Genomic DNA, 20,726 nt, shown 5'->3' with positions numbered 1-20,726 from the left:
AACTCCAGACGCATGCGCCCCCTTGTGCATCTGGCTAACGTGGGTTCTGGGGAGTTGAGCCTCAAACTCGGGTCCTTAGGCTTCACAGGCAAGCGCTTGACCACTAAGCCATCTCTCCAGCCCCCTTACCAAACTTTTAAGACCCATTAAGTTTTGATAAGTTTAAGTTAAAACCCATTAAGTTCAGACTCATTAAGTTTTGAGACAGATAGTGAGAACATCAAAAGACTCTAATGCTCTGTATTACCAAATAATTTTACCTTTCAGCCGGACTGAAAGTATCTCTAGAAACAGAAGAAGATCTTGCATTGCCAATGCTGCCAGCATGTGAGCGCTTTCCTTTTGCTGAAGGAGTTTCCATTGGTATCTCACCCAAACCCTGCAAGGAAGCATAAATCTAGGTCAGCCTAGGCTAGAGTATCTCAAAAAACAAAAGCAAAAACAAACAAAACCAAAGCAACAAACAAAAAAACACCAAGCAAACAAAAACCAACTAGCAGTGAAGTAACTTAAGCAACGTAATTTTCAAAGCAGCCCTGATAAAATAATCTTAGCCATTTTAATTAATTTTTGGTTTTTTTGGTTTTTTGAGATATCATTCTAGTCCTTCTACCTCTACCCCCCGCCCTCAAGTGTGAGAATTAAAGGCATGTGCCACCACGTAGGGACTAATCTTGAACATTAAAAAATTCATTTATTAATTTTTATTTGTAAGTATAGAGAGTATAGACAGAGAGTGAATGGGTATATCAAGGACTCTTGCCACTGAAAACCAACTCCAGATGCATATGTCAGTTTGTGTATCTGTTGTTACATGGGTACTGGAGAATCAACCTGGGCCAGCAAGCTTTAGAAGCAAGCACCTCAGCCCATGTTCAACATTTTAATAATACAATATGCTTTAAAAGGTATTAGATGCAGGGCTGGTGAAGTTGCTTAGTGGTTAAGGTCCTTGCTTGAAAGGTCTAAGAACTCAGGTTTGATTTCCCAGTATCCATGTAAAGCCAGATGCACAAGGTAGTGCATGCATCTAGAGTTCATTTGTTGCAGTGGCTAGAGACCTTGGCATACCCATTATCTCTGTCTTCTTTATTTCTCTCTCTCATAAATAAATAAATAAATAAATAAATAAATAAATAAATAAATAAATAAATATTGGATACATAAAATACCTTGTAATTAGTGGCAAATTAACAGATATATGAACAATAGGTAAATGCTAGCACTGTACAGTGTTAATATGACACACACACACACACACACACACACACACACACACACACATTTTTAGTTTTTGGTTTTTTGTTTTCCCAAGGTAGGGTCTCACTCTAGCCCAGGCTGACCTGGAATTCACTATGGAGTCTCAGGGTAGCCTTGAACTCATGGCAATCCTCCTACCTCTACCTCCCGAGTGCTGGGATTAAAGGCATGTGCCACTATGCCCAGCTTGATTTTAGTTTTTTGAGGTCAGCTCAGTCTGACCTGGGATTCACTATGTAGTCTCAGGGTGGCCTTGAACTCATGGCGATCCTCCTACCTATGCCTCCATAGTGCTGGGATTAAAGGTGTGTGCCACCATGCCTGGCTAACATGCTATATTTTTAAGCTACTAATGTCTCTGCTCTCTTTCCTTTTCTCCTTCTTTAATGGAGAAACTAACAAGGCAAAAAGGCAAATGAATCAAGGACCAAGCATAGTAAACATTACAACTTTTATTTTATAAAAATAAAAATTTCAACTGTAGAAATTATGTGCCTAATATTACATGGTTGTAAATGTTTAGAGTCATGGCCAACCCCAAATCATGTAACTCTAATAGGCTGAACAACATTCTTCCATACATTAATATTATGTTTTAGTAAGCAATGAACATTTGTTTTGAAGGCCTAGTGCATAGGTCCACTTAGTGCTGTCATGTAGACCTATTTCAAATGAGTCACAAGAAAAGAATTTAGTAAGTAATTGTTTGTATCCTTTACCTTCATGGGAAAACACAATGTATTTCATTTCATTTCCTTCCTTCCTTCCTTCCTTCCTTCCTTCCTTCCTTCCTTCCTTCCTTCCTTCCTTCCTTCCTTCCTTTCTTTCTTTCTTTCTTTTTTTTTTTGAGGTAGGGTCTTGCTCTAGATAAGACAGACCTGAAATTCATTATGTAGTCTCTGGGTAGCCTGGAACTCACAGTGATCCTCCACCTCAGCCTCCCACATGCTGGGATTAAAGGCATGTGTCACCATTCCTGGCTTTTTTTTTTTTTAAGGTAGGGTCTTGCTGTAGCCTAGGCTGACCTGGAATTCACTATGTAGTCTCAGGTTGGCCTGAAACTCATGGTGATCCTCCTGCCTCTGTCTCCCAAGTGCTGAGGTTAATGGCGTGCACCACCATACCCAGCTCCTACAATTGTTTTTGGATCCCACGTAGTTAAGGCTATAACAGAATTCTACATGTACCTAAGGATGGCCTTGAACTCCTGATACTCCTGCCTCCACTTCCCAAGCTAGGAATACCAGTCTTACAAACTCTATTTTAAAGATTTTTACAAAACAAACTCCATCTACATACCTTTTGTCGTAAGTTTTTAACAGATTCTTTAATATATGGCAAATCTTTTGATGGGACAAACTTTTCAAGCATTTTCTCAAAGTTAGGATGACACATCATGAGGAAAAGCATCTTTCGACCATAATACCTATGGGGTCAAGGAAATATATGAATAAATTTATACATATTAAAACAACATCAGGGCTGGAGAGATGGCTTAGCTGCTAAAGCATTTCTCTGTGAAGCTAAGGACCCAGGTTTGATTCCCCATTGCCACATGAGCCAGATGCACAAGGTGGCACATGTGTCTGGAGTTTGTTTGCAGTGACTAGAGGCTCTGGTGCACCCATTCTCTCTCTCTCCTCTTCCTTTTTCTCTCTCTCCCTCCATTTCTCAAATAAATAAACAATTAAAAAAAAAAACAAACAAGATCAGTTTATGTCATATAAAAATTTTTCCTGAAATCCTGCTGGAGCTGAGATGAAAACCTCCTCTGTGTAAAACCAGCTAATAGAAAGCTAGAAAAAGCTATGCTGCATGCAGTTCCATGGGAGAGAGAAAAATCACCAGTGGAGATAAACACCAGTGGACACTGAAAACCTTAAAATTGGTCAGCCAGGTTAAATGAGCCAATAGGTATAATAGTGGCATGACTATTATGGGGGAAACCAACTGCTCTCTAATTGGAAGAGGCCCACTTCACACGAGGGAATGCATGCCTGATGCTGAAAACCTATGATGGGGCAGGTCATAAGCCCCAGAGGTGTAATGTCAACTGGTGTCTGGCTAAATGTATATACTATGCTCACCAAACTGCCTGGTGAGCATTTCTCTTAATGTTCATACCCATGTACTAATGACTCAGAAGGCACCATAGTGCTTAGATGAAGTGACAGAGGCGTGCTCAACATGAAAATATCTTTATCACACCTTCCAAGGCTCAGGATCCATTGTGGAAGAGGTGGCAGAAAGAGCCAAAGGAAGGGTAGGACTGCTAACAATGCACTCTTTCAGACATAAAATGACCTGGATATCTATGACCTTGCAGTGCCTGACACTACCTACAGGACATCATAATAGAAGAAAAAAAATGACATCAAAATAAAAGAGAGACATTGAGAAGGGGAGAGGATATGACTGAAAATGGAATTGCAAAAGCAAAGTGGGGGAGGGAATTACCATGGTTTATTGTTTATAATTATGGAAGCTACCAATGAAAAAATGCAAAAAATTATTTACTTATTTGTAAGGACAGAGAGAGAGAGAGAGAGAGAGAGAGAGAGAGAGAGAGAGAATATGAATATGAATGGGTACACCAGGACCTCTTGCCACTACAAACAGATACAGGCACCACTTAGTATATCTGCCTTTATATGGGTACTGGGGATTTGAACCTGGGCTGTCAGACTTTGCAAACAAACACTTAACCACTAAGCCATCTCCCCAACCCCAGTTTATATACTTAGATGCAATATTTTTCCACTGAAGGGGAACCATTAACATTAACATTACCATCCTTATTTTAGGTAAGCCATCAAAATGTAGATATACTAAGTGTTACACAAAATCAAAGATTTTCTTGCTCTCCCACTTGCCCCCTTTTAAAACCATGTTAGCCTAAAATTTTCACTCATGCATCACATAGAGAATAAAAAAGTTTGGCTATTTTTTAGGGCATCCCTGTCCATGTTCATGGCTGGAATTTAGCAGAATTATGAGCTAGGAGAAGCTTCTCTTTGTCTTGGACCCCTTACTCATAAGTATTTTGTTGCTCACCTGTTGGCCAAATGTTGTAGCCTGGGTCAACTTTCTCTAGATCTTATATATTTCTAATTCATTCTCTCCTAATTACATGCATTCCAATTTGTCACAATTTAATTCTCTAGTACTTAAAATATAAACTTTAAAGCTTTAAAATATCTCAACATTGAATGATAAAATTATGAATGATGCCATTAAATGATGGAATATGTTCCAACTAGATTTATGTTGCATAAACCAAGAAATAATCAAAAACTCAAATCATTCTATAGTGGAAAGTCAGACACCATCAAAGTACATATTGTAGATATATTATATAGAACGACATCCTTATGCTTCAAGGAGGATTGACCCTAAAATGCATTATAGTCATGCTTGTATTTACTACTTGGAATATATAGGGTTGGATGATGAAAGGATAGGTTTTTAAGTGAGGAGGACATAGGACAATCACCTATTTCAACTAGATCCCTTCAAATGTAATGCAATTACAAAAAAGGAGGTAAAGTCAGAGAACAAACATGACCTCTCCTACAACCAGAATAAGCTCAACAACAATCCAGATAACTAGATGTTAACATGTTACAAATCCAAGTGTTACTGTAGTTTTTAGCTTAATACTAACAATATATGTCCACTGCAGAGCCAAAAACTAAGGGAATGACTAAAATAAACAAAGTAAACAACAGTTATAAAATGTGAGCAACTGTAAGCCTAAGAAATTAGCTGTAATCATGTTGTAATTTCAAAATTTTAAATAATGTCAAAATACATATAACTACTATGCCACTAAAGAGTATAGTGGGTTGGGTGCACAGCTCAGTGGTGGATCCCTTGCACGGCATGTACGAGGCCCTGGGTTTGATCCCAGCATGAGTGCGTGTATGCTTGCACATGCACACACACACACACAACACACACACACAGAGGTATGGTTAGTTAAGATGCATACCAAATACTAACAACCTTTCCTAAGTCTATGATTTAACCCTCTCAATTAAAAAATTAAAATATTAAAAAAATTTTAATTAAATTTTTAAAATATTTTATTTATTTATTTGAGAGACAGAAAGAAACAGATTGAGAGAGAGAGAACAGGCATGCCAGGGCCTCTTGCCACTGCAAATGAACTCCAGGTCCATGTATTACCTTATGCATCTGGCTTATATCAGTATTGGGAAGTCAAATCTGAGTCAAGTACCTTAACCCACTAAGCCATCTCTCCAGCCCCTGTTTTTTTTTTTTTTTTTTTTTTTTTTGAGACAGGGTCTTGCTATACAGAACAAGCAGGCTTTGGACTCAAGATCCTTCTGCTTTAACCTCCTGAGTACTAGGATTATAGGTATGCACTACTATGCCTGACTCTTCTGAATGTTTTTGAATATTAATGCGATATAAACATGTTCTTTTTTTAAAAAAAGTATACATATACTTAATTAAAAAAAAATTATTTGCAAGCAGAGAAAGAGAGACAGACAGAAAGAATGGGGCATGTCAGGGCTCCCAGCTACTGCAAACAAACTCCCAATGCATGTGTCACTTTGTACACCTAGCTTTACATGGGTACTGGGGAATTCAACCTAGGACGTTAGGCTTTGCAAGCAAGCACCTGAACTGCTAAGTTATCTCTCCAGTCCTAAAGGTGTTCTTAAAATGGCTTCCCAAAGATGTCTAACTTAAATCTCTAGAATTTGTGAATATGAGATATCACTTTCACATGGGCCTCTTCTAATCAAATACCCTTTTCTTCCTTTTCTTTCCTAAAATATATTTATATTTACTTGTTTATTTATTTGTGTGTGGGGGGCAGATAAAGAGAGAGAATGGGTACACTGGGGCAGTGCCTCTAACCACTACAAATGAACTCCAGATGCATGTGCCACCTTGTGCATCTGGCTTATGTGGGTCCTGGGGAATGGAACCTGGGGTCTTTTGGCTTAGCAGGCAAGCATCCTAACTGCTAAGCCATCTCTCCATCTTCCCTTCTTTCTTCTTTTTAAGTAATAAATACAGAGACATTTTATTAAGGGAAAAAAAGTTGGAGGCTAGAGAGATGGCTTACTGGTTAAGGTGTTTGCCTGCAAAGCCAAAGAACCCTGGTTTGACTCTCCAGGACCCAGTAAGCCAGATGTACAAAGGGGCGCATGCATCTGGAGTTCATTTGCAGTGGCTGGAGGCCCTGGCATGCCCATTCTCTCTCTCTTTTTCCCTCTCTCCGCCTCTTTCTCTCAAATAAATAAATAAATGTGGGTGGTCTAAGGAACCAAGAGAGGACCCTTGCTGCCATCCAGCAAGAAAATGGGAACCTTAGTGCTATACTTACAGGAAACTGAATGTTGCCAACCACTTCAGCAAGCTTAGAAGTGAATTCTTCTACAGATACAGTAGAAAAGAGCCCAGTTGTATCATCACTTTGATTTTGGCCATTTAGAACCCTATGTAGGTAATCCAGTTCAGTCATGCCACCTTTTCGACCTACAGAACTATATGCTCCTGAGAGTAAGTGACCATTGAGTACTCCATCCTAAATGGAATATCAGTATCACCCCAAGGCTCAGACGACAGCACAGAAAAGAGAGCAGAAAGAATGTAAACCAGATGACAGAGAGGTGTGCTGTGGAATGCTGTTCTGGGGACATTACATAACCTTTGCACTCATAAACTCACTGCTACTGTTGTGAAATTGGGCCAATCAACATTCTGTCATGGGTGGGGTTTGTGCTCAGAAGACCCCACTCATCTGAGGAGTTATTGGCAGTCAATGGCTGCTGGGGAATAGGGAGACAATTTCTTCAGTAGAGTAGTCATTGCTAAGTTGCCCATGTTCTGGCAAATCACCCATGTTCATGCAAACAAACCTAATTAAACTCAGTGAGAAATATAAACACAACATCAAAGTAGAAGGAAGAATATTTGGGAAGAACAGGTTCAGCAGGTGTGTGACAGGTACAATAAAATAATGGAGTGGTGAAAGAATGTTATCAAAACACATTGTATACATGTATAAACTTGTCAAAATAAATAAATAAAGAGATATATCCCAAATAACTGATGTTGTCTTACAGTACATTTCTAAAATTTCTTACATAGCAATAGAAAATGTATTATTTTCTGTATTTGCATTTGAGTATTTGGTATATGAATTCCACAAAATTAACTCCTGTTACCTAACACAATGAGCATCTTTGTCTTAACATGTTAAAATGTTTACTCTTCTTTAATCCCTATGAACTCAGGACCATCTCTCCATTTTTAAAAACAATTTAATTATTTATTTGCAGGTAGGAGAGAGAAAAAGAGTGCGAATGGGCATACCAGGACCTAGTGTCACTGCAAATGAACTTCAGACACATGTGCTGCTTTGTGTATCTCTTTTATGTGGGTATTCAGGAATCGAACCCAGACCTTAAGGCTTTGCAAAATTCAGCCATCTCCTCAGTCTTCCCCTCCAGTTGGTAAATTATCCTCAAACATTATTGCCGTAAGATTTAAAACAACTTATAGGACATATTGATTGCCTGATACAACCTTTCTAATTTTACAAGGAACAGATTAACAAAGGAAGAGTAACTTATTTAAGGGCAAGCAGTGGTACAGATTAGGAGATTAACCCAGGGCTCTGACTAACTTTATGATTTCTGCCACCACCACAGGTATCATACTATCTACAGGTTAACTATATATATTTTGCCACCTTTTTCTGATGGTTTCTTACCTTTATGGAATTGTTTTTCAAGTTATAACTAACAGAAATTCATAGACTATTCTAATTGTTAGTATATCATTCTTCAGGGTATAATATATTGTTATGCATTATTCTTATGTTTTCCATATGTACTTATTTCCTTGATTTTCATCTACTTGCTTAAAAATCTCAATTTTTCCTAAATGAGCTCTTCTGCCACTTTTCTGTCATTCATACTGTCTTCTGTCACTTCCATAAGGTTTATCCCAATGACTTGGCATCATCCTACCCAGAATATGTAGTATCACCTGTACATTTGGAGAATTCAGTGTGCATTCCCTTAATAGCATTTACAGTGGTAAAGCACTTGTCTGTAAGGCCTAATGACCCAGGTTTGATTCTCCAGTACCCATGTAGAGCCATATGCACAAAGTAGCACATGCATATGGAGTTTGTTTGCAGCAGCTAGAAGCACTGCCATGCCCATTCTCTCTCTTTCTCTCCCCTTCTCTTTCTCTCCTTATAAATAAATATTAAAAGGGTAAAGAAATGGTTTAGCGGTTAAGGTGCTTGCCTACAATGCCAAAGGACCAAGGTTCAATTCCCTAGGACCCACATAAGCCAGATGCACAAAGAGATGTATGCATCTGGAGTTTGCAGTGGCTGGAAGCCCTGGAATGCCCATTCTTTCTTTCTTTCTCAAATAAATAAATAAATAAACATTTTAAAAAAATATTTTTATTTATTTGAGGGGAGGAGAGGGAGAGGAGGAGGAGGAGAGAGAACGAGGCAGATAGAAAATAGGCATTCAGGGCATCCAGCCACTGCAAACGAACTCCAGATTCAAGCACCCCCTTGTGCATCTGGCTAATGTGGGTCCTGGGGAATTGAACCTTGGTCCTTTGGCTTTGCAGGCAAATGCCTTAATGGCTAAGCCATCTCTCTAACCCTAAAATATTTTTTAAATAAATAAATATTTAAAAAAGATAGCAGATATGATTAGCAGCTACTCACCTGGTTTCTTGTGAGCTGTCTTGAGCAAACTTGGCAGCAGCAGGTAATAAACGTTCAGCTATATCCTTTGTTCCAGATAGAATCCGCTCTGGTTCCATAAATTCTATCACATCGGATAAATGCTGGGCTGTACATTTTCTAACTGCAATGTGTAAATGGCTGCAAGGAGACATGACCATGAAAACTAGTTGATGCATGAGGTATTTTCCAAACATCTTAACTAATTACCATTAGGAACAGTGCTTGTCACAACCATTACTGTTAGTTCTTTCTGATTGAACAGCTCTCCAGCAATCATTCTGAAAGGCTAAAATGACAAACAATGTACATTATCATCCCTCCCTGAGAAGTAAAGATGCAAGGGATTATTTCAATTCTTCTATATTCATGAAGACTGTCCTTTATGCTCCATGTAATTAGAGAATGTCCTATGGGCTGCTGAGAAAAATGTATATTCTATATTTGTTCAACAGAATAATCAATCTGTGGATCTGTTAAGTCCAACTGATCTATATAGTATAGTTTACCAATGAGGCTTCTTTGTTGAATGACTAAAGATGAAAGGCAGCACTGAATCACCCACTGTTGTTGTATCATGACCTATCTGACCTCTCATTTCCTTTAGTATTTGTTCTATGAAATTCAGAGCCCCAACATTCAGTGGATATTTACAATTGCTATAACTCTTTTTTTTAAATTTTTTTTTTTAGGTAGGGTCTCATTGTAGCTCAGGCTGACCCTGAATTCACTATGTAGTCTCAGGGTGGCCTCAAACTCTCAGCAATCCTCCTACCTTTGTCTCCCGAGTGCTGGGATTAAAGGCGTGTGCCACCATGCCTGGCTTCAATTGCTGTAATTTTTTTTTTTTTTTTTTGGTTTTTTTGAGGTAGTGCTATAATTTCTTGATGAATTGTTCCCTCTATCAATGGGCGGTAACCTCCATTCATTATCTATTCTGGTTCTTTCCTTCCTTTTTCTTTTTTTCTTTCTGTTTTTGGTTTTTCAAGATAGGGTCTCATTCCCCCCTACCTCTCCTTCCCAAGTGCTGGGATTAAAGGCGTGCACCACCATGTCTGGCGCTTACTTTCTTTCTTTCTTAAAAAAAAAAAAAGTTAAGAAGTTAGCGAGCTGGGCATGGTGGTGCACGCCTTTAATCCCAGCACTCAAGACGTAGAGGCAGGAGGATTGCCGTGAGTTCAAGGCCACCCTGAGACTACATAGTTAATTCCAGACCAGCCTGGACCAGAGTGAGACCCTACCTCAAGAAACTAAAAAAAAAAAAGTTAGTGTACTTAAGCAGCAAGCATAGTTTTAAAGCAGTTTCACTTATGTAAAAATGTTGCTCTTATACCACAAATATGGGAAGGATATCTAGTATATCCACTATGACTGGTAAATAGGAAATATACTTACTTCTGATCATTAATGGTCAGTTTCTTCCTTCCTTTCTTTTTGTTTTTTTAAGAAAAAAAAACACTAAGTTTTGCATTATCTATTCTGACTAGCTTGATTCATAGTCTATTTCATCAGACATCAAAACAGCTACACAAGTTTTTTAGGGGTGGGAGGGTGGAAGCTTCTATTTGCTAACAAGTTGGCTTACATTCTTTGACTCTCAGTTTGTGAGTATCTTTGCCAATAAGGTGTGTTTCCTAGAGACAAAAGATAGTTGGATCCAGTCAGTAAGTTATCTAGTCTGCATTTTTTAAAAAATGATGAATTTGCATTTAATCATAATAATAATATATATATATTTTTTTTGGTTTTTCAAAGTAGGGTCTCACTCTGACCCAGGCTGACCTGGAATTAACTATGTAGCCTCAGGGTGGCCTCGAACTCATGGCGATCCTCCTACCTCTGCCTCCCGAGTGCTGGGATTAAAGGTGTGCACCACCATGCCCAGCTCTAATATTATTTTTGACATAAGTGCTAATTTCTACATTTTGTTGATTGTGCTTCTAGTTGGTTGGAATGTTGTCAGTTCTTTTCTTCCACCCCTACTGGTATTAGGGTACTAAGTGGAAAAACAGTAGTTTATAATTTTTAAGAGCCTAAGGTCATTAATAATTAAAAAAAAATAAAAGCAAAGTCGGGCACAGGGGCACAAACCTTTAATCCCAGTACAGGGTAGTGGGGAGCAGAGGTAGGAAGATTCCCATGAGTTTGAGGTCAGCCCAGGACTACATAGTGAATTCCAGATTAGCATGGGCTACAGTGCCATCCTACCTTGAAAAACAAATTAAAAATAAAAAATTAAAAAAAGAAACAAAAGGAAGATGGAAATAGAAAGTGGAAAAAAACGATTACACCATGAAGAGGAGGAAGCATATGGGTTAGAGGCATGAGAAGTGAAGAAGTAACAGAATAAGTCGGCAGGTGCAGAATCATTATGCCCTACTCAGGTGCCACAGCTAAAACAAAACAAGTATTAGCAACTAAAGCAAAGAAGTGTAAGTTAAAAAAAATTTAAAAATAATAAATATAAATAATTTGAAATAGAACATATGTATCAGTCACTATTCCTACTTGGGATAAACGTGGTTTTTCTTTGTTTCTTAATTAATTAATTAATTAGGGACAGAAAGAGAGGAGAAACCAGGTGTGCCAGGGCTTCTAGCCACTGTACACAAACTCCAGATGCATGCGTCCCCTTGTGCATCTGGCTTATGTGGGTTATGGGAAATTGAACCAGGGTCCTTGGGTTTTGCAGGCAAATCCTTTAACTGCTAAGCCATCTCTCCAGCCCTAAATGTGTTTTTTCATAACCCACTGGCTATCTTTTGTAGTAGGCTCTGTAGTTGTGCTAACTTTGGCAGTTCAAACACATTAGATTGGTCAGTTCTTCCAGCTGAGAGAAATTTCTGTTTGGGAATCCACTTTCTGCAGGACACCCTTACCTGCCAGCTATAGTTTTATCCGTGGATACTTTCCAAGGGGACTCTCTGTGTCTCAGGCTTTCAGAGGGTATGGGATACCTGCGTACATTGTGTTTACCTTTGCCACTAGTTCTTCTCTTTCTTGCCAGTTCCTTAGTTCTCTCCTTCCTTCCTTTTCCTTCTCTTTCCCTCTTCCTGCTCCCTCCTCTATTCACTCATATTCCATAGTTCTTGCATCCATTGGAAAGACTGCCAGATTCAGCACAGTTCTGTCTTCCTGTGCTACCACTTGCCTAGGCAGTGGAGGTGGATGTCTCCTTCATTCATTCCTCTTTTAGACATTGCTCAGGCTAGTCACTATGAGGTGCTTGTGGAGAGTTTTATTTTTAGGCTCCTGTACTGCATTTTCTCTTAAGCCAGTCTCCTTAGTCAGTTCCAGCCATCTCTCTGACCCAATCTTTCTCCAGCTTCTCATTTGTAAGGTACCCATGCCCTGGAGGAGGCAGCATCTCCATGGTACTTACTGGCCTGGAATTCATCATGTAGTCTAGTCTCAGGCAGGCCTTGACCTCATGAAGATCCTCCTATCTCTGCTTCCTGAGTGCTGGAACTAAAGGCATCAGCCATCATGTCTGGCTAATTTCTTCTTCTTCTTTTGAGGTAGGGTCTCACTCTAACCCATGCTAATCTGGAATTCACTATGTAGTCTCAGGGTGGCCTCAAACTCAGTGCTCCTCCTACCTCTGTCTCCCAAGTGCTGGGATTAAAGGTGTGTGCCACCATGCCCAGCTATTATTTTTAAAAATATTTTTTGTTCATTTTTATTTATTTATTTGAAAGTGACAGAGAGACATGGAGAGAAAGAGTCAGATAGAGAGGGAATTGGCAGGGTTTCCAGCCACTGCAAACGAACTCCAGATGCGTGCACCCCCTTGTGCATCTGGGTTACGTGGGTACTGGGGAACCAAGCCTTGAACTGGGGTCCTTAGGCTTCACAGGCAAGTGCTTAACTGCTAAGCCATCTCTCCTGCCCCCAGCTAATTTTTTAAAGGACAGTTTAAGATTATTTTTGACATTACCTTTGTCCTCCATTGATAAGAGAAACAGCAGCTCGTGCAGGAGTTACATTATTAACCATAGATCTCAGTGCCTTGTCCACATCTTCTCTTATAAATGTATTCGATTCTCCAGCCTTGTGCAATAAAACTCTTACTGTCATATCGAGTTCTTGGTCCATGCCCTTCTTTAGATACGTGAAAAGATCACTTAAACAGACCACAGCAGCACGAGAAACTCCAGACCGTAAATTTTTTACCTAAAAAAGTTCCCAACATTTATTTTGCTTATAATGTTTCAGTATAAAAGTAGCATATTTGATTATGTGATACCTTTAAAAAAATTATTTATTTGCAAGCAGAGGGAGAAGAGAGACAGAAGAGATGAGCATACCAGGGCCTCCAGCTGCTGCAAATTACTTCCAGATGCATGTGCTACTTTGTGCACCTGGCTGTACATGGGTACAAGGGAATCAAACCTAGGTTGCTAAGCTTTGCAGGTAAGTGCTGTAATCACTAAGCCATTTCTCCCAGCCCTGTGTGATACTTTATATCCTAAAAATCAGTATCTAATTATTTTTATTTTTTGCAAACACAGAGAGATAGAAAAGAGTCAGACAGACAGACAGAGAAAAAAGGTCTCCAGCTGCTGCAACCAAACTCCAGGTGAAAGTGCCACTTTGTGCATCTGGCTTTATGTGAGTACTGGGGAATCAAATCTGGGTTGTTAGGTTTTGTAGGCAAGTGCCTTAACCACTTTCCAGCCCAATATCAAATTTATTTCTTTATTTACTTTTTGGTTTTTCAAGGTAGGGGCTCACTCTAGCCCAGGCTGACCTGGAATTCACTATGGAGTCTCAGGGTGGCCTCAAACTCACGGCAATCCTCCTACCTCTGCTTCCTGAGTGCTGGGATTAAAGGCGTGCGCCACTGTGCCCGGCTTTTAAAAATATTTTATTTTTATTTATTTGACATAGAGAAAGAGGAAGAAACAGGGAAAAAGAGAGAAAGAATGGGTATGCCAGGGTTCCAGCCACTGCAAACAAACTCTAGACATGTGCCCCCTATGTATCTGGCTAACATGGGTCCTGAGGAATCGAACCTGGGTCCTTTGGCTTTGCAGACAAATGCCATAACTGCTAAGCCATCCCTCCAGCCTCAGTATCTAATTTTTTGATGTTATAAATTAAGACATGGTTTACTTTACATATACATATGCTCATATCATATAATTCAAAGTTGCTTAAAACATGTTAAAATCAAATAAACTTTTGTTTAAAACAATTCTTATCTAAAAACTAGTATTACCTCTTGAATTACTGCAAAATTCGTTTCATGTAACTTTGTGTTCAATATCTCAGAATGATAAGCAGCTAAACATCTGATAAAGTTGAGGCCTTCAATTTTCTTCTCCCTATGGAACAAAGGATGACAAAATCAGTTACTAAATGGAGCTCAATTAGAAAAGGATCTCAAATGTCTCCCCCCTTATTACTTAGGAATCTCAAATTAAAAAAACAAACAAACATGGAAAGATCTTTAAAGAGCAAAACTACAGTGACAGCCAAGCTAAGTTAATTTTTTCTTCAATTTATTTATTTATTTATGACAGAGAGAGGGGGGGGGGGGAGGAAGAAAGAATGGGTGTGTCAGGGCCTTCAGCCACTGCAAACGAACTCCAGAAGCATGCGTCACCTTGTGCATCTGTCTTATGTGGTCCTGGGCGATCGAACCTGGGTCCTTTGGCTTTGAAGACTAGTGCCTTAACTGCTAAGCCACCCCTCCAGCTCTAAGTTAACTTTTGGAAATATAAAGGCACATTTCTCTGAGTTTGAATGCCATCTTCTTTCTAAAAAGTAAGCACAGGGGGCTGGAGATGGCTTAGTTGTTAAGACACTTGCTGACAAAGCCAAAGGACTTAGGTTTGATTCCCCAGTACCCACGTAAAGTCAGATGCAGAAAGTCAGATGTGTCTGGAGTTCATTTGCAGTGGCTAGAGGCCCTGGCATGCCTATTCTCGGTCTCTATCTGCCTCTCTTTCTCATATAAAAAAAATATATTTTAAAGTAAGCGGGTGTGGTGGTGCATGTCATTAATGCCAACACTCAAGAGATAGAGTAGGTGGATCATAGTGAGTTCCAGGACACCCTGGGCTTGAGTGAAACCCTACCTTGAAAAACCAGTAGATAAATAAATAAAATGGGGCTGAAGAGATTGCTTAGTGGTTAAGGTGCTTGCCTGCAAGACCTAATGACCCAGGTTTGATTCCCCAGTACCCATATAAGCCCAGGTGCACCAAGTAGTGGAGGCATCTGGAGTTCATTTGCAGCGGCTAGAAGCCTGGTGCAGAGACAAAGTGAAGACAAGGTTCAGAATGGGATGAGAGCAACTTGAGGGAATGGGGAGACAGGTTGAAGAAGCAGAAGCAGCAGAAGAGGGATGGGCAGGTCCACTGTCTTTCTGTCACTCCTGAGTTACTGCATGGGTTGCTTGGTTAACAATTGCAGCTGTGGTGAGATTGAGAAGTACTTCCAGGATTTCTTCTTTAAATTTTTTTTTTCTTTTTTAAATTTTTAAAAAGCTATCTTTATTTATTTGCAAGAGGAGAGAGAGAGACAGACCAAGACACACACACACGCACACATGCACACATACATGCGTGGGCAAGTAAATAAATAAAATGTTTAAAAAAATTAAATAAGCAGTTGGGCATAGTGGCACACACCTTTAATCCCAACACTGGGGAAGCAGAAGTAGGAGGACAGCCCAAGTTGGAGGCCAACCTGGAACAACCTCAGAGTGAGAATCAGTCAGCCTATATTAGAGTGAGACCCTACCTCCAAAAAACTAAAAATATAAAATAAAATAAATGAATAAAATAATATTTGCTAAGACTGCATACAGTATTAAGGATGGTGAATTTACCAGTCCTCATCAGCTAAAAGCCTTAAGGCTTCTGTCAGTGCTACTTCTGGTTTGGAAAAAGGCCGTAGTTCCAATGAATCCATTATTTCTGGACTATGAGCAGCAGAAGTCATCCTTTCTTTATACTGTGGAATGACTCCAGGACATACTTCACCTAAAACAAAACATACTAAATGAAGCAAGAGAGAACCTTGTTACAAAGGCTACAAATGACATTCAACTATGGATATTATGAAAATTTATGATATCAACTCTTCAGGAAAAAACTGTAATACTCAAAAGACAAACCTACTTTAAATTGTTTTATTTTCAAAATTAATAAGTTTCACTTAATATAACAATTCTAATTATGAATAATAAAGTATAACTTCAAGAACACAGGAATCAATATGGTCTCATTTTATAAAATCATGTAGATATATACCTGTTTTACTGTACAGCTGACAATGAAATAATGAAGGTCCAGGTATCTACATAGAGAGAATTTTACCTGATCTTCTCTGTGTGTATAGTACTAGTGATCTATTATACATCCTAAGGCATGTGAAGTGATATGAATAATGTTTTTTCCACAACCAGAAATTTACAAAGCATTTTCAAGAGGTTAAGCACCATATGGGAAACAAAACATCCTTTTCTAGCACTCTAGGCAATCCCTGAGAGCACTGCACAAGATGCTTGTAGAGGTGTTAGAAAGAAAAAAATCAAATAGAATGGACTGCTATTAGTGGGTCCAGCTTTTTTGGTTATTTCATTGTTGCATGTGTGATATTATTTTAAAAGAAAGTATTAGGAACTTTAGGTTCTAGAAAACAATTATCATACAAAGTCATGTACTACCAATAATATTGGTGAGAAAATGTTGAAATCACAAATCTAGTAACTTTCACTTGATGTACACCAATTATATATATAAGGGCTTCTAAAAGCCATTTAAAATCCGAAGGCAAGGAGGTACTGATGGTACTGTTTTTTTTTTTTTTTTTTTTTTTTCGAAGTAGGGTCTCACTCTCGCTCAGGCTGACCTGGAATTCACTATGTAGTCTCAGGGTGGCTTGGAACTCATGGTGATCCTCCTACTGATGCCTCCCGAGTGCTGGGATTAAAGGTTGCACCACCACACCCAGCGAGTACTGTGTTTATTTATTTTTATTTTCTTGGTTTTTCGAGGTAGAGTCTCACTCTAGCCCAGGCTGACCTGGAATTCACTCAGTAGTCTCAGGGTGGCCTTGAACTCATGGTGATCCCCCAACCTCTGCCTCTCGAATGCTGGGATTAAAGGTGTGCACCACCACACCCAACAGATACTGTATTTATTAGACTCTTCCTTACAGACCTTGTGATAAATGTTTTACAAACTGTATTTAGTCATCAGAACAAAGTTGAGGAGGACATACATTGTTTATTTTGCAACAACTTTTACAACTAAGAAAAATAATTGAGTTTTATAGAGACTAAAGCATTTTTTTGAGGTCCCAGCGCTAATCAATAGTGTGGTAGTTTGATTCAGGTGTCCCCTATAAACTTAGGTGTTCTGATTGCTAGGTCCTCAGCTGGTGGCAATTTGGGAACTGCAGCCTCTGGGAAGCAGTGCATTGCTGGGGGCAGGCTTATCGGTACTATAGCTAGCTTCCCCTTGCCAGTGTTTGGCATACTCTCCTGCTACTGTTGTCCACCTGATGTTGGCCAGCAGGTGATATCTACCCTCTGCTCATACCATTGTTTTCTCCTGCCATTTTGGAGCTTCCCCTCAAGTCTGTAAGACAAATTTAAACCCTTTCCTCCCATAAGCTACTCTTGGTAGAGTACCTTCTGCCAGCAACAAGAAGCTAACTATAAGTGGCATAGAGAGTTAGGTCCACTATCATGTCTCACTTTTTTTGTTTGTTTTGTTTTTTCAAGGTAGGGTCTTGCTATAACCCAGGCAGACCTGGAATTCACTGTGCAGTCTTGGGGTGGCCTCGAACTCACTGTGATCCTCCTACCTCTGCTTCCCAAGTGCTGGGATTAAAGGTGTGAGCAACCATACCCAGCTCATCTATGATTTTATTTATTTTTTATTTTTTATTTTTTTATTTTTTTAAATTTTTATTAACATTTTTCATGATTATAAAATATATCCCATGGTAATTCCCTCCCTCCCCACCCCCACACTTTCATCTATGATTTTAAATAAAGAAATCTTAAGACAGGACCTTTACTTTCAAAATAATGAACATATGCCTGACCAGAAAGGATAGATAAAAAGATAAGATGCTATGTTTCAGACTACTGTAGCAATAACTCAGTAGCAGTCTTTTTTATTTTAAAAAATATTTTTATTTCTTTATGTGAGAGACAGAGAAAGAGGCAGAGAGAGAGAGAAGATGAGAATGGATGCACCAGGGCTTCCTGCCACTGCAAGCGAACTCCAGATACATGTGCCACCTTGTGCATCTGGCTTACTTGGATCCTGGGGAATTGAACCTGGGTCATTTGGCTTTGCAGGTAAGTGCTTTATCTGCTAAGCCATCTCTCTAGCCCAGTAGCAGTCTTTTTTTGAAGTAAGTCATGTATCAGAAGGATGAAGTGGGAATTAAAAATAGAAAACTCACTTCATTAATTTTTTTTTCATTGTTCATTAGGCCTCATACATTAAGAGTCATGGCATGTGGAAATAGTAGCACATGCTTGTAATCCCAGTGCTTGGAGCACAGAGGCAGAAAAATTACTTCAGGGTCATTCTTGCCTACAAAGTGAGTTCAAGATTGGGCTGTAAGAGATTTTCTCAAACACTACACCAACAAAAGCATAGCAAGTACAGAGGATGGGAAGATTGCTCAGTGGTTAAAGGCATTTGCTAGTAAAGCCTGATGGCCTGGGTTCAATTCTCCATCTTCTCATGTAAAGCTATCCAGAGGAGTATTTCTGTAGCAGCAAGAGACACTAGCACCCCCAATACCCATACACACACATATACATACATACATACATGTCCAAAAATAATTTGAAAATAAAGTAAATGAACCAGATTTCTTTGAAATAAGAAAATTTATAGCAAATATGAGATATTACTACTAAATATCATTTGAGAGCTTGCTTGGTACTATACTATGTACTTCATTTCCATCACCTCATTCAACAACTATGTAATTAATAGCTATTACTAATTACATACATGATACAGGTTGTGATGGTTAATATTGGTTGTGAACTTGATAGGATCTAGAATCACCTAGGAGACAAACCTCTCGACATGGCTTTTAAGTAGTTTCTAGATTGTGCTAATTGAGGTTGGAAGACCTACGCACCATTTCATGGCTTGGAGTCTTGGATTAAATAAAAAAGAGAAAGGGAACTGGGTATAAGCATTCATCTCTCTACTTCCTAACTGTGCACACAATGTGACCGCTGCCTCATGTTCCTGCTGCCATCCTTCTTACTGTCCCTCAGACTCTCAACCAAAGTCAATCTCCCCTTAGGTTGAAGCATTTGTCACATGTTATCACAACAAGCAAAGAAATACAGAAAGTAAGGAAAATGATGGTGAAGTTTTAAGGCTTTTTTTTTTTTTTACCCCTCTCTCTATTCTTATTATTATGGGAAAATAACTCAGTAGGAACAGATATCACTAAGACTTTCAGTGTCACATACTGTGTAAAGCTACGAAGGTGAACTGCAAGTTGCAATGGAGACCCCAGTATGTTGCAGATGCCAGGAAAACTGCAGATTCAGCGTGGAGCTGCTTGCAAAGAGGCACAGCTAGAGTGGTGGATCTACACAAGCCCATGGAGCCCAGATGATGCCTTCACTAGTCAGAGATGCCAGACATGGAGTAAGATTTGGAGTTTGTCTTTCTGGGTTTTAGTCTTCTTTTGGTCTCATCATCCTTGCTCTGTCTACATTCTTCCCTGTTAGATTGGGAATATTTACTTTGTACCGGCGCATGTTGGAAGTTTGTAACTTGATTTTGATGTTATAGGAACTCACAGTTAACAGGATGCCTGACACTCAGAAAAGACTCTTCACTTAACTTTTTGGTTTGTTTCTTTTCTTTTCTTTCTTTCTTTTTTCATTTTCTTTTTTTAGGGGTAGGGTCTCACTCCAGCCCAAGCTGACCTGGTTTTCATCATGAGGTCTCAGCTGGCCTCAACCTCACAGAAGTCCTCTTTACCTCAGCTTTCCGGATGCTAGGATTAAAGGCATGCATCACCAAGCCTGGCTTTTGAGGTAGGGTCTCACTCTAGCCCAGGCTGACCTGGAATTCACTATCAGGCTGGCCTTGAACTCACAGAGATCCTTCTATCTTTGCCTCCTGAATGCTGGAATTAAAGACATGCACCAAAACACCCAGCTGCACTAATATTTTTATATTTCTTATTTTAATTTATTTGCAAGGAGAGGGGGGGGGGAGTGAGGGAGGGAGAGAGGGAGGGAGGGAGAGAGGGAGGGAGGGAGAGAGGGAGAGGGAGAGGAAAAAATAAAGTGGGAGGAATAAGGAGAGAGAATGTGTGCCAGGGCCTCTTACCACTGCAAACAAACCACAGATGTATGTGCCACTTTATACATCTGGCTTTATGTGGGTACTGGGAAGTGAACTCTGGGCTGGCAACCTTTTCAAGCAAGCACCTTTAACTACTAAGCCTTCTCCCCAGCCCCTACTGTTAAAGAATATGAAGTCTTTTGAAGTTGGGCTGAATGGATTTTGCATTATGAGTTGGCCATGAACCTATGCACAAAAGAGGTAGAAGGTTGATATAAATGTGGTATGTTTGGGTGTCAAGTTTGACAGGGGGTGATTTGTGATGGTATTATTGTCAACTTGACAGGACCTAGATTCATCTGTGTGGAGATTAGGTTAGCCTCTGGACATGTTTGTAAGAGATTATCTTG

The 20,726-nt window shown here is 39.4% G+C and overlaps 1 protein-coding gene across 4 annotated transcripts in view; it reads right to left on the bottom strand.

Annotated features, from left to right (window-relative positions):
- The window catches only part of Togaram1 (TOG array regulator of axonemal microtubules 1), a 108,950-nt gene that overhangs the window by 22,789 nt on the left and 65,435 nt on the right, over window positions 1–20,726 (bottom strand). For all 4 annotated transcript variants that reach the window (XM_004649143.2, XM_045155037.1, XM_045155038.1 and 1 more), the window contains 6 exons: window positions 15,855–16,008; window positions 14,238–14,343; window positions 12,954–13,189; window positions 8,999–9,157; window positions 2,560–2,686; window positions 261–379 (listed from right to left, as the gene is read on the bottom strand). In XM_004649143.2, the coding sequence (XP_004649200.1) occupies window positions 261–379; window positions 2,560–2,686; window positions 8,999–9,157; window positions 12,954–13,189; window positions 14,238–14,343; window positions 15,855–16,008 (901 nt within the window). The remainder of the gene's footprint in view (window positions 1–260; window positions 380–2,559; window positions 2,687–8,998; window positions 9,158–12,953; window positions 13,190–14,237; window positions 14,344–15,854; window positions 16,009–20,726) is intronic.

Source organism: Jaculus jaculus, chromosome 7, assembly GCF_020740685.1.
Source record: "Jaculus jaculus isolate mJacJac1 chromosome 7, mJacJac1.mat.Y.cur, whole genome shotgun sequence".
NCBI lineage: Eukaryota > Metazoa > Chordata > Mammalia > Rodentia > Dipodidae > Jaculus > Jaculus jaculus.
The sequence above is the reverse complement of the archived record's forward strand: the minus strand, read 5'-3'. Positions and strand labels throughout refer to the sequence as shown.